We start from the raw sequence: 11830 nt of genomic DNA, 5'->3' as shown, positions 1-11830 counted from the left end.
CTCTTTTCGTTTTCGTTTCTGTTATGTGTATGTATGTTTTTGCTTCTTATTTTGTTCATCAAGAGTCTGTGATTGAAAGTTTTGAAAAATCCTAAGGTTTGTGTTATCGATTCCCAACAGCCATGAAATATATATATATATATATGAATACTTATTTTATTTGCCTCGTGAATTACCATTGAGCTGGTCATTCTAACCAAAAAAAAAAAAAAGACCAAATATGTATTAACCCACCTCTCTGTCACATATTAATTAGAGGTTAAATCCTTATCATTTTCCTTCCGTCTTATCTCAATTATAAGTTAATTAGAATTGGTCAATGAATTCAAGTTTTAGTCTAATTATGATTTGTTACTGAATTCAAGTAGATAATGTTTATTCAAATTTAAAAAGTATTGAATAGACTTTTCATTACAAAAATAGTAGAAAAATAATTTATTTTTTCCAAAAAATTCTCACTTTTAAAATTCAAATTGGACTCTTTGTAATGAAATAAATTTTCCGATTTTATGGATAAATTATAACTATTTTTTGGGTTTTGCGTGTATACTTATTGAGTTATTTGGATAAATATAAATACGAAAGATCTTTTTCTTTTATGAGAAAATATAAAAGATATTTGAATATATAATTTTTAGTTTTTTTCATATTTCTAAATTTTATAATTTAACACTATTAAATTTATAATGAATAGATTTAAAATCCTATTCTTAAATCACCCAATTCGATCTTAATTATGATTAGTGAATTCAATTCCTATGCTAATCATAATTGGTCACTGAATTCAAGTACATAAATGGGAACCAGAATAAAACTTTTAACCTAAAGGAGTAGTAATTGAGGACGATACATAAAACTCAAGATAGATATCGAATTCATTTGTGTTATCGTTTACCAAAAACGGTTCTTGGTCTCTCCCTCTCTAGATTTCTCTCGTCTGGCCTGATATTAGGAAAAGTTTGCCATTGGAAGAGATGGAAGATGAAGAAGAGAATGTTATTAGAAGACGTGGTTGTGGATGCTTACGGCCACTTTGCATTCTAAGTGGGCAGAGCAAGAACGGAGATAGATGGGATCTGTTGGATCAGCTGGAAGAAGGAGAAACCAGAAGAGAAAGCAAGGGAACCCAGAAAGTGATAAAAGAGATGATAAAGTGGAAGAACTACTTGATGTTGATGATGAGAAGGATTAAGAGTATGGATGGAATAATGCACAAGAAGAAGAGGAGAACTATGAAGTTTAGCTATGACCCACGAAGCTACGCTCTCAATTTTGACGATGCCATGTCGTCCGCCGCTGACAACTAAATAACTAGATGGTCCATTTTGTCCGGCAGCACTTTAATTGGTCGCAAGGCCATGCAGTTTGAGTCATAAAATTAGAGACTGGTGTCTTGTGTATTGTTTTGTTCTGTTCTGTTTGGTCAGCGCACATATTAATCAATCATGCTATGTCATTATATGGGCCAAGTGTGTTGTGTCACACTAGCAACCCACTTAGCTCACTTTTTTGAGATTTCTTTAAAAAAATAAAAATATTTTTGATACTATTATTGTAAAAATATGGTGTTAAATAATTTTTTATTATTTTATTAAAAACCATAATTAGACAATGCAATTTTATTGAATAATATTACATCATTATTTTATTGTGTCAAATGAAATATATATTATAAAGTAAATAAAAAAAATAATGTAATACTAAATTTTACCTTCTTTATATATTTATTTATAATTATAATTTCTTAAAAATATATTTTTATAATTATTGGGCCGCGTCCATATATTTTGTTCACTCTTAGAATTAATTATGTGGTGATGCTAAAATATGTTCAAATTAAATTAATGAAAAATTGAAAATGCAAATGGTTCCCCCCCAGAGTCACCTCACCTCCATTAATAATTTTTTTTAATGATAATTAATCAACTGCCAATAATAATTATTCGTTCCAGATACAAGGGATCCTTGTGGTGAGACATATATATATATATATATAATAGGCTCATTTATCAGGGATTTAAGTATCAATTGAATTTCTTTCAACTATGAAATTAATCATTTGCTGTTTGCTTTAATATGTCAAATGGTAACAGCGAATCGTATCCTCTCCTTTTGCATAAAATTTTTAGAATTAGAAAAGTTAATCAAGCTAGTAGCTAGCTTTGATACATTCACAGTTTTTGGAGTTGACAACATAACAAATAAATCATCACAAAATTTTGCTGCAAACATATATATCCAAAACCAAAAATCTGAAAAGAGCATTGACAATCTTGAGCATATATAGGTGCACAGGTGAAAGGAATATCATCAGAGCAGGTTCTAACACAAGGAAAAGGAGCTAATAATGCTTGTGAGGAATGATGGAATTTCATGTGAAATTAATTGAAAAACACATGCCCCAATGAAACATGACCAACAATCATAGTCACGAGGATTAGGAGTTGGTGAAAATATTGAATTGGGTGAACAATGTTCTACTTGAATATGCACGATTAAGAAACTTTCAAAGTAGTCCAGTTCTATATTTAGAGCTTTGCTGCATAGTTGAGACCGAAAGAAGACTATCAATCACAGTATGTGACATATACCATGCATACTTCCATTCATATTAGATTAATTTAATAAATATTGAACATAGCTTTGCACAATTGGTTCCTTCAATATTATTGGTTTCCCGTTACTTTGTCAACAATATTAAATATATATACATTGTTTTCATGATTTTTGCCCTCTAGTAAGATATTAAAATGCTGAATCACTGAATGATTTACAAGAGGGAAGAGTTCAGAGCCAACTCAAGACTTGTGAAAAAGAAAGAGAAAAATAAAATAGTACTTTCCAGTAAAGTTCTCAAAAGAATTCAGAACATCACATATGCAACTTTTCTTGTTAGCTAACAGTTGGTGGCAACACAGGGGATCACAAAACAATATTAATAACAAATTTATTATATTAAGCTTTGAAAAAAACAAAATTTCTATCAAATATATTAATTACCATGTTTCTGTAGTTATAAAAAGTTTACAAAACAATATTAATAAAAAAATTATGATGGGAAAAAAAATAAAATTTAAAATTAAGTATTTAAATACAAATAAAAAATTTGTCCATGCATTAACAAAATTACAGGTTGTAGTTAAACAGTATACTCAATCAAAAATCACAAATCTTATTGTCTCAAATTATTATATTATTTTCAATTTTTAAAATAAAAAAAGTAGAAACAAAAAATAAAATAGCTGGGTTGGTTCAGTGGTCACTTTTGCAATAAACTGCTAAATGGGTCAATTTCTAATGGTAAATAAATAAATATTCATGTATTACACGTACCTACATTTAAATTTGATTTCTTCAGAGGTGGGTGTGATGCCTACATAATAATTGCACTACTAACAAAAAAATTATCCAAACAAAAACAAAAAATAAAAAATAAAATAGCTCTGTCATTTGAATTCATTTCCTAATTCCATTAGATTTAGAATTATGTCCATATATAGTTCTCTTCCATATCGGATGCATATATATATCCTCATATCTTGAGAATAAGTAACTTGATTCTCAAGCTATTATCCATGCATGTATATATATATATATATATTCCCTTACGCGCACACTTTCAAGTGCATAGTTCCCTGTTCTCCTGATCACTCTGGTTTAGTTTCTTGGAATCCAAACAAGATGAGTTCCTTTTTCTCTCTGTTGATGATGGACGACCCAGACGGCAATTTGGCCAAGTTTGACGCCTTCATAGACAAGTACAAAGATGATTTGAAGAAGCTCGCGGGTGAGAAGAAGATGGAGATTCTCCGCCGCATTATGGCGATGCGGAATTACGATAACGTAGATGTTTACGAACTTGGCTTGCTTCTGCGCCCAGTAAGAAATTCATGCGAGAAAAATCCATCTGATCATAGTACTACTGTTCTTGCGACTGACAATCGCTTATTTGATGCTGGTGATGAGGAACCGAAAAGTAAGCTTAAAAGATCAGTGTCTAAATCCGAACGAAAGCAAGAAAATTCAACGAAGAAAGAGGAGAAATCCGAACAGGGTTGTGGAAAACGAATGCGCCGTGATGCCGGACATGCCGGCGACGATCACGAAGCAACACCCAGGCGGAAGAAGACGAAGGAGATCATAAAGAAGGAGGACAATGAGGAGATAAATTTGGCTCCTTTGCCGGAAAAGTTCCGACGAAGGATCGAAAACATGAACGGGTCTAACCCGGTTTTGGTGATTCAGAAAGAATTATTCAAAACCGACGTGAGTCGTCAGCATGGCCGTTTGTCAATGCCGGAAAGCCAAATTCGCAAGGAATTGTTTCTCTCTCATGAAGAGCTGGAGCTGATGGCTTCTTGGAACGGGTCGAATCCGCCCGAGATCAAGGCGACGCTGATCGGGCTGTCGAGACAATTGGAGTGCGGTGTGACCTTGAAGAAGTGGAACATGACCAAGAAATCCGGCAGCGTCACGTCCACGTACAATTTGGTGTCTGGTTGGAACTCCTTCGTGTCAGCGAACGATCTCCTGCAAGGCATGATGGTGCAGGTTTGGGCATTCAGAAAGGAGTCTAAACTCTGCTTTGGGCTGGTTAAAGTTGGCGGTGACGACGAAAATGAAGAAGATGAATGAAGCTCCGCCGGCAGTAGAGAATGGAGATGATGGTTCCACGTCTAAAAATGTAGTCTTTTTTGTTTTTTTTTTTGGTCCTCATTTCCACGTCAAATGTTGTTAATCGCAATGAAATCACAATTCATAAAAATAATAATGTAGTACTACATATATATGGATATACTTATAATCCTTACTGTTTCCATTTGTATCATAAACATGGAAGTTATAAGTATTTTATTGACCTTTATTTATCATCTTGAACATACATACGTAAATTTTTTCTTTAGTTGTTTTGCTCTTGTTGTGAGGCAAATTAATTAATGATATACTTTTAATTAAGAATATACGTACCATGTTGTGTTATATATTTTCACAATACTTTACCAATTACAGGTTATAAACTCCATCTCGCAATGCATCATTTTGATGGATTATTTCAATGGCTTACGTACGGTTCAATATTTAATTTAATTTCTTTTTTTCCTTCTTTTTGGGTTTTTAATTTGATGTTTAATTAAATTGAATTGTTTCTTATATATCTAACAAGAAAGGGAGGGTTTCCAAACCAGAAATTTGGCCAGCATCGTGCATGATGGTTACTAGCAAGTGTACGTACGTGTTGTAAATCAAAGAATATATATATGTTTTCTCATTAATTTGCTTATGGTTTATTAATTGCCTTCTTCAGAATTCTTTCTTAATTTCTTCTCCCAGTTATACCACCAAATTCAAGTTGATTCTGATAAGAAACTTTGGAATAATAATAATAATAATAATGCATAAAAATACCTGAGAAGATGATCGCAATTAGAGTCAAATGAATAAATGTTATATAGAGAGATTCTTGAATGGAGAAAATCGGTGCAATTATTACAATTCTTATATAAATATTTTCATAGTTTATTATTTCAAGATTTTTCAAAATACTAGTGAAAATGCCTATAAATTCACTGATATTAAGATAAATAAAAAAGACGACTTACAATAATTAGTAATTACGTTGCATTCTGATTCTATGCAGATTAATTAGTCTAGATGAGTGATGAATTTTGCTTATTATCAACTCTCCAATATTTGTAGAGATAATTGATACAATTAATTCAGCCTCCCCCAGCTAACAACTTGAGTTCTAAGTTCTGATCAATTAAGAGATCCCAAGTTGATCAGATAAATATTTGGAAGCTTTTCCTAGTTCAATCAGGCTTGGTTTTGAAAACAAGTATGTAAATGATAAATTAGGTTTAGATTTATCATTTTTTTTAATCTAAATAAATTATGGTCTCAATCTTAAAGAGGAAGAGTATGAATACAATTATGGATGACTTCGATGGCAAATTTATCGACTTCATAAAAACTTATACAGAAGATTTAAAAAAGCTCAAAAATAAGAAAAAGTTAGAGATAATTAGACAGCTTCAAAATTTTGATAATGCAAATGTATATGAGCTTGGGATGTTAGGCTTGAATTTTTAAAGATGTATATAAATTTATTTATATGTAGGTTAGGCAAGTTTTTCATCTCGTTTATTAATTCTCTCAGAGTCCAAATAAAGTAGTCTTGTTTATTATTTATCCGCAAAGCGTTAACATGGAGCACATGAAAAATTTGGGTCAGGGTTAGGGTTTGATGGCTTGGATGCTGTTTTGTTAGCATGTATGACATTTGATAGATTAGTAGTTTTGACTTGAGTGATTATGGAATAATTTGCTTATATTAGTTATTGTATCATTAAGGTTTAATTAGCATTTCATTTTTTTTTTTCTGTAAATAGCATTTCACTTTTACAAATTGGGTTTTTGCTATCGATTAAACTCAATTCCTAATGTTTTTAATCAAACTAATTATTTTAATATGATTTTTAAGACAATATCCTGATGGAAAATAAATAAGTATCCATGGACTAGAAGTAAGCAATTTTTTTCAAAGAGAAAGTGGGTGATGTCTGCGGAATAATTATATTTTTAATATAAAAATTATCTTAATAATAATCTAAAAGGCCATTTAATAATTTCATGTGAATTAAATTTTTTAAAAAATATTATAGAGATAATCTACAAAGTCACTTATCACGTAATAAAGATAAAAAACTACTTTACGCTAGTTATTTTCACTTATTCAGACGAAGTTCTAAAAAAAATATTTATAAAAGGCTTGAAAATTTGTTGAAATACAAATAAGAGAGATAAAAGTCTACCTGGTTAACATTAATTTTTTTATATTTGATCAATATCGTACTCGAGATTTGATTTGATTCTCAAGCTATTTCTCATATTAAACTGAAAATATTTGATAATATTTTTTAATTCCATTAGGTTTAGAATTCCTGTGCAGATTTTTCCGCCAATCATATGCATAGATATTGTCATATCTTACTTGATTATCAAATTATGCATGGATATATATATATATATATTTATAATTACTTATCTGTACACTTTATTCAAGTGCATATATATATATATATATTATATCTTCATTAACTAATGTTGGAGTTAAGGAAATCTTTAGGAAAGATAAGAATGGATGGGATGAGTATTATCGATCTAATGAGTTTTAAGATTTTAGAAAGGTTAAAAGTAGCTTTACGATTTGTTTTGAGCATTAATTAATTATTTGACTAATGATGTGGCTTAATAAACAAATATTTTGGATAGATTAAATTGATGGGAATGGGGATGAGGTAAAAATTAACTTTTAAAATTATTAAATTAAGCTTTATATTTTGTTTCTAGCATTAAATAAATAATAATTCTGGTGCTCTTAATATGAATAGATATAGTGGTAGTTTTGTAACTCTAGTATATCCAATGGGTTAAGTTCGATTCTCATCCTGTATAAGCGTTAAATGTTCAATTTGTAAAGACGGCGCAAGAACAATCATTCCAAAAATGAATTAATAATGGTATAAGAAAAAATCTAAAATACAATAACACATTATATTCTAGCTCCTCATATATATATATATATATATACACAATAATTAAAATTTATTATACTAAGCTTTGAAAAAATAAACCCGATCAAATAAAATTTCTATCAAATGTATTAATTACCATTTTTCTGTACTTATAAAAAGTACATTTATGATGGAAAAAAATAATAAAATTTAAAATTAAGTATTTAAAATTATAAACAAATTTATCCATGCATTAACAAAATTACAGGTTGTAGTTAAATAGTAAACTCAATAAAAAATCACAAATCTTAATTATTGTCTTAAATTATTATATTATTTTTTCAATATTAAAAAAAGAAAAAAAAAAGTAAAATAGCTGGGTTGGTTCGGTGATCACTTTTGCAATAAACTGCTAAATGGGCCAATTTCTAATGGTAAATAAATAAATATTCATGTATTACATGTACCTACATTTTAATTAGATTTAGATTTGATTTCTTCAGATGTGGGTGTGATGCCTACATATATAATAATTGTACTACTAATAAGAAATCTATCCCAACAAAAAAAATAAAAAATAAAATAGCTCTGTCATCTGAATTCATTTCCTAATTCCATTAGATTTAGAATTATGTCCAAATTTCTCCTCATATCTTAGGAATACTTAAGTAACTTGATTCTCAAGCTATTAGCTATATATGCATGTATATATATATATATATATATTTACTTAGGCGCAGACTTGAGGCAAAAGTGCATAGTTCTCTGTTCTCCTGATCACCCTGGTTGGTTTATTAATTTTCTTGAAATCCAAACAAGATAAAGAGTCCCTTTCTCTCTCTGTTGATGTCGAGGATGATGATGGAGGACCCAGACGGCAATTTTGCCAAGTTTGTCGCCTTCACAGACAAGTACAAAGATGATTTAAAGAAGCTCCTGGCTAAGCTCAAGGGTAACGAGAGGCTTGAGATAATCAGACGCATTTTTAGGCTCCAGAATTATGATGATGTAGACGCATACGAGCTTGGGTTGTTGGAGCCGAAAAATTCATCGGAGATGGAGAAGAAACCGGAAGAGAGTTCTGGAAAAAGAAAGCACTGTGACGCTGGACAGGGTGACGATCATGAAGCAAAAGCCAGGCCTAAGAAGACGAAGAAGAAAAAGGAGGAGGAGATAGATTCGGCTCCTTTGCTGGAACCGCAACTTCCGGAAAAGCTCCGGCAAAGGATGGAAAGGATGAACGGGTCGAATCCGGTTTTGGTGATTCAGAAAGAATTATACAAAACCGACGTGAGCTCTCAGCATGGCCGCTTGTCAATGCCGGAAAGCCAAATTCAGAAAGAATTATTTCTGACTGAAGAAGAGCTACAATTGCTGGATTCTCGGAACGGGTCGGATCTACAGGAAATTAAGGCGATGGTAATCGGGCCGTCGAGCAGATTCGAGGGTGACGTGAGCTTGAAGAAGTGGAGCATGGCGAAGAAATCCGGCAGCGTGACTTCGACGTACAATTTGGTGTCGGGTTGGAACAAGGTTGTGTCGGAGAACAAGCTCCGGCAAGGCATGGTGGTGCAGGTTTGGGCTTTCAGAAAGGAGTCGAAGCTCTGTTTTGCTTTGGTTAAAGTTGGAGGCGAGGAAGAAGAAGAAGAAGAAGAAGATGAAGATGAGGATGATGGTGAAGGAAGCTCCCATTGCGGCACCGACAGCGGAGATGATGGCTCCGATGTAGTTGAAGTCGTAGTAGCAGCAGAGCAGCGCAGTGTGCCTGAGAATACAGGGCTTTGACTACTAAATGAATGTTTTGATGGATATTGTTTGCAATTAAGTTTAAGGATTTGATTAGATGATGAGCAGTAGTTTTGATTGGCTTGAGGGTGAAGTTTATGTTAATTAGTTATCCAATTTAATTAGGGTTCCAGTTCTTCTAGCAGAATTGGCTTGATAATGATTAGCATTGCTAATTGGCTCTGCGGATTTTGTGACTTAATTTGAATATTAAGTGAACTCAGGCCACTTCACTGACTAACTGGTGGTTTTCTTTTTGGGTTCTTAACTTGGTGCTATGCTATGCTAATGCATTAGTTAGTGGGAAAAACAAATTAAGCACCAATTTGAGCATGCATATGATTGATGATTAATGCAACGTTGCAATTTACGGGGACTAATCTAGATAAGTGATGAATTTTTTTTCTTCTGATTAACAGTTTAAGATTTGTGTAGATAATTGATATAGTTAAATCAGTCTTTAACGAACAATGTGAGTTCTAAATTTCAATCAATTATGGAATCTCAAGTTGAACAGAAAAAAAATATTTAGAAAGTTTTCCTAATTTAATCAGGCTTGAATTTTTAAAAAAGTCTATAAATTTACTTATACATGCAAGCTTTCACCTCTTTTATTAATTCTCTCTAAATTCAAATAAAGTGTTAAGATGGAGCATTTAAGAATTTTGGGTCAAGGTCAAGGGATTTGATGGGCTGGATGTTGGTTGTGTGTATGATATCTGATTTGATCTGATGTGATCAGATTGGTAATTTTGAGCTAGGTGATTATGGAATATTTATTTTGTTTGTGTTAATTAGTTATTGTATCAATTGGGTTTAATTAGCATTTCACTTTTACAAGTCAGGTTTTTGCTACCAATTAAACTCAATTCCTAAATTTTTAAATCAAACTAATTATTTTAATATGATTTTTAAGACTATACCTGATCGAAAATAAATAAGTATTCATATATATAATAGACCATACCGGATTTTCTTGTATAAAAAGTGGGTGATGTTTGTGTAATAATTATAATTATAATTTAAAAATTATCCTAAATGGCCATTTAATAATTCCATGTGAATTAATTTTTAAAAAATATTATAGAGATAATCTTCAAAGCACCTATCACGTTACAGTTATCTAAGAATAAAGGTCTAAAAGAACCAAAATAAAAAAATTATTTTATGGATAGTTATTTTCATGTATTAGTAAAAAAGTTTAAAAATTCGCTCACATACAAACAAGAGAAATAAAATATATAGTCTACACAGTCAGTATTAATTCTTTATATTTCAACCATTAGATGAATGTTTAAACAACATTCAATTAACTCAAAATTTAACTTCATTCTCAAGTTGTTTCCCATATTAAACTGAAAATGTTTCATAATTTGATCAGGTTTAGAATTTATGTGCAGATTTCTCTGCCATTATCATTTATATGCATATATATATATATATTGTCATATCTTATTTGATTCTCAAATCACTTATCTACTTGAATAATGCTATTGATACACCTTTGTATATATCTTGAACTACACAAAGATGTATCAATGATAAAAATATCTCTCATGTGGTACATAGAGACGCGTGAGGCACATGGAGACGAGGGAAGAGTATTTTTGTTATAATATCCTTATGTGTAGTTTAAGATATACAAAAATGATGTACATCTAACGTGATTTTATCTATATATACACTTTAGACAAGTGCATGCACATATTTATATATATATATATATCTTGAATAACTAATGTTGGGGTTAAGGAAATATTTAGGAAAGATAAGAATGGATGGGATGAGCATCCATTTGATGAGTTTAAAGTTTTTGAAAAGGTTAAAAGCAAATTTATGATTTATTTTGAATATTAATTAATGATGTGACTTAATAAACAAATATTTTGAATAAATTGAGTTGACGAGAATGAGAATGGGGACGGGAATGAGGATGAGGACAAGGATGAGTTTCCGTGTTTTAGAAATATGAATTAATATTTAGTGGGAATAAAAAAAATCTTATATTAGTAGTCAAATTGAATTTTACGAATAAAAGTTTGTATTTTACAAAAATATAGGTATAGTGGCAGTCTTGCAGGTGCTCTATATTCGTCAAAAAATAAATTAATATAAGAAAAAATCAAAATACTATAACAGATTGTATTCTTGTTGTATATATACATATAATAATTTAACTTTGTTATATTAAGATTTGAAAAAATAAACCCAATCAAATAAAATTTCTATCAAATATATTAAATATAAATAAAAAAATTGATAAACCTATATATATATATTTTTTAACTTTTATTTTTTATATTTATATTTTATATGTCAAATCATTAATTAATTGTACGTATCATCTATCTAGAATTACTTGCTCTATATATAATACAGAACAATAGATATTTTTTTTATTTATTTATTTCTTTATAATTATCTATTAACAGGTACATTAATTGTGTTTAGAACTCAATTAACTTCTTAAAAAGACAGAAGTTCCAATGTTAAATTAGAATTCCAATCTGCTGCTTCCATTCATATTCTCA

At 30.4% G+C, this 11830-nt stretch overlaps 3 protein-coding genes across 3 annotated transcripts; all 3 read left to right on the top strand.

Annotated features, from left to right (window-relative positions):
• The first annotated feature begins 974 nt into the window (after positions 1 to 974).
• Positions 975 to 1307, top strand: LOC127792721 (uncharacterized). Its single transcript, XM_052323339.1, has one exon. The coding sequence runs from the start codon at positions 975 to 977 to the stop codon at positions 1305 to 1307; it is 333 nt and encodes a 110-aa protein (XP_052179299.1).
• A 2401-nt stretch (positions 1308 to 3708) lies between these two features.
• On the top strand, positions 3709 to 4635 carry LOC127792633 (putative B3 domain-containing protein At3g24850). The gene has a single exon (XM_052323261.1). The coding sequence runs from the start codon at positions 3709 to 3711 to the stop codon at positions 4633 to 4635; it is 927 nt and encodes a 308-aa protein (XP_052179221.1).
• A 3734-nt stretch (positions 4636 to 8369) lies between these two features.
• LOC127792564 (B3 domain-containing protein At5g38490-like) lies at positions 8370 to 9299 on the top strand. Its single transcript, XM_052323135.1, has one exon. The coding sequence runs from the start codon at positions 8370 to 8372 to the stop codon at positions 9297 to 9299; it is 930 nt and encodes a 309-aa protein (XP_052179095.1).
• The last annotated feature ends 2531 nt before the right edge of the window (positions 9300 to 11830 follow it).

This window comes from Diospyros lotus, chromosome 1 (genome assembly GCF_014633365.1).
Source record: "Diospyros lotus cultivar Yz01 chromosome 1, ASM1463336v1, whole genome shotgun sequence".
NCBI classification, from domain to species: Eukaryota; Viridiplantae; Streptophyta; class Magnoliopsida; order Ericales; family Ebenaceae; genus Diospyros; species Diospyros lotus.
Note: the sequence above shows the minus strand (reverse complement) of the source record. Positions and strands in the feature narration are given on the sequence as shown.

What these genes read in the sequence shown, in the direction of transcription:
- LOC127792721 (XM_052323339.1), top strand. Translation starts at nt 975, where the DNA reads ATGGAAGATGAAGAAGAGAATGTTATTAGAAGACGTGGTTGTGGATGC.
- LOC127792564 (XM_052323135.1), top strand. Translation starts at nt 8,370, where the DNA reads ATGATGATGGAGGACCCAGACGGCAATTTTGCCAAGTTTGTCGCCTTC.
- LOC127792633 (XM_052323261.1), top strand. Translation starts at nt 3,709, where the DNA reads ATGGACGACCCAGACGGCAATTTGGCCAAGTTTGACGCCTTCATAGAC.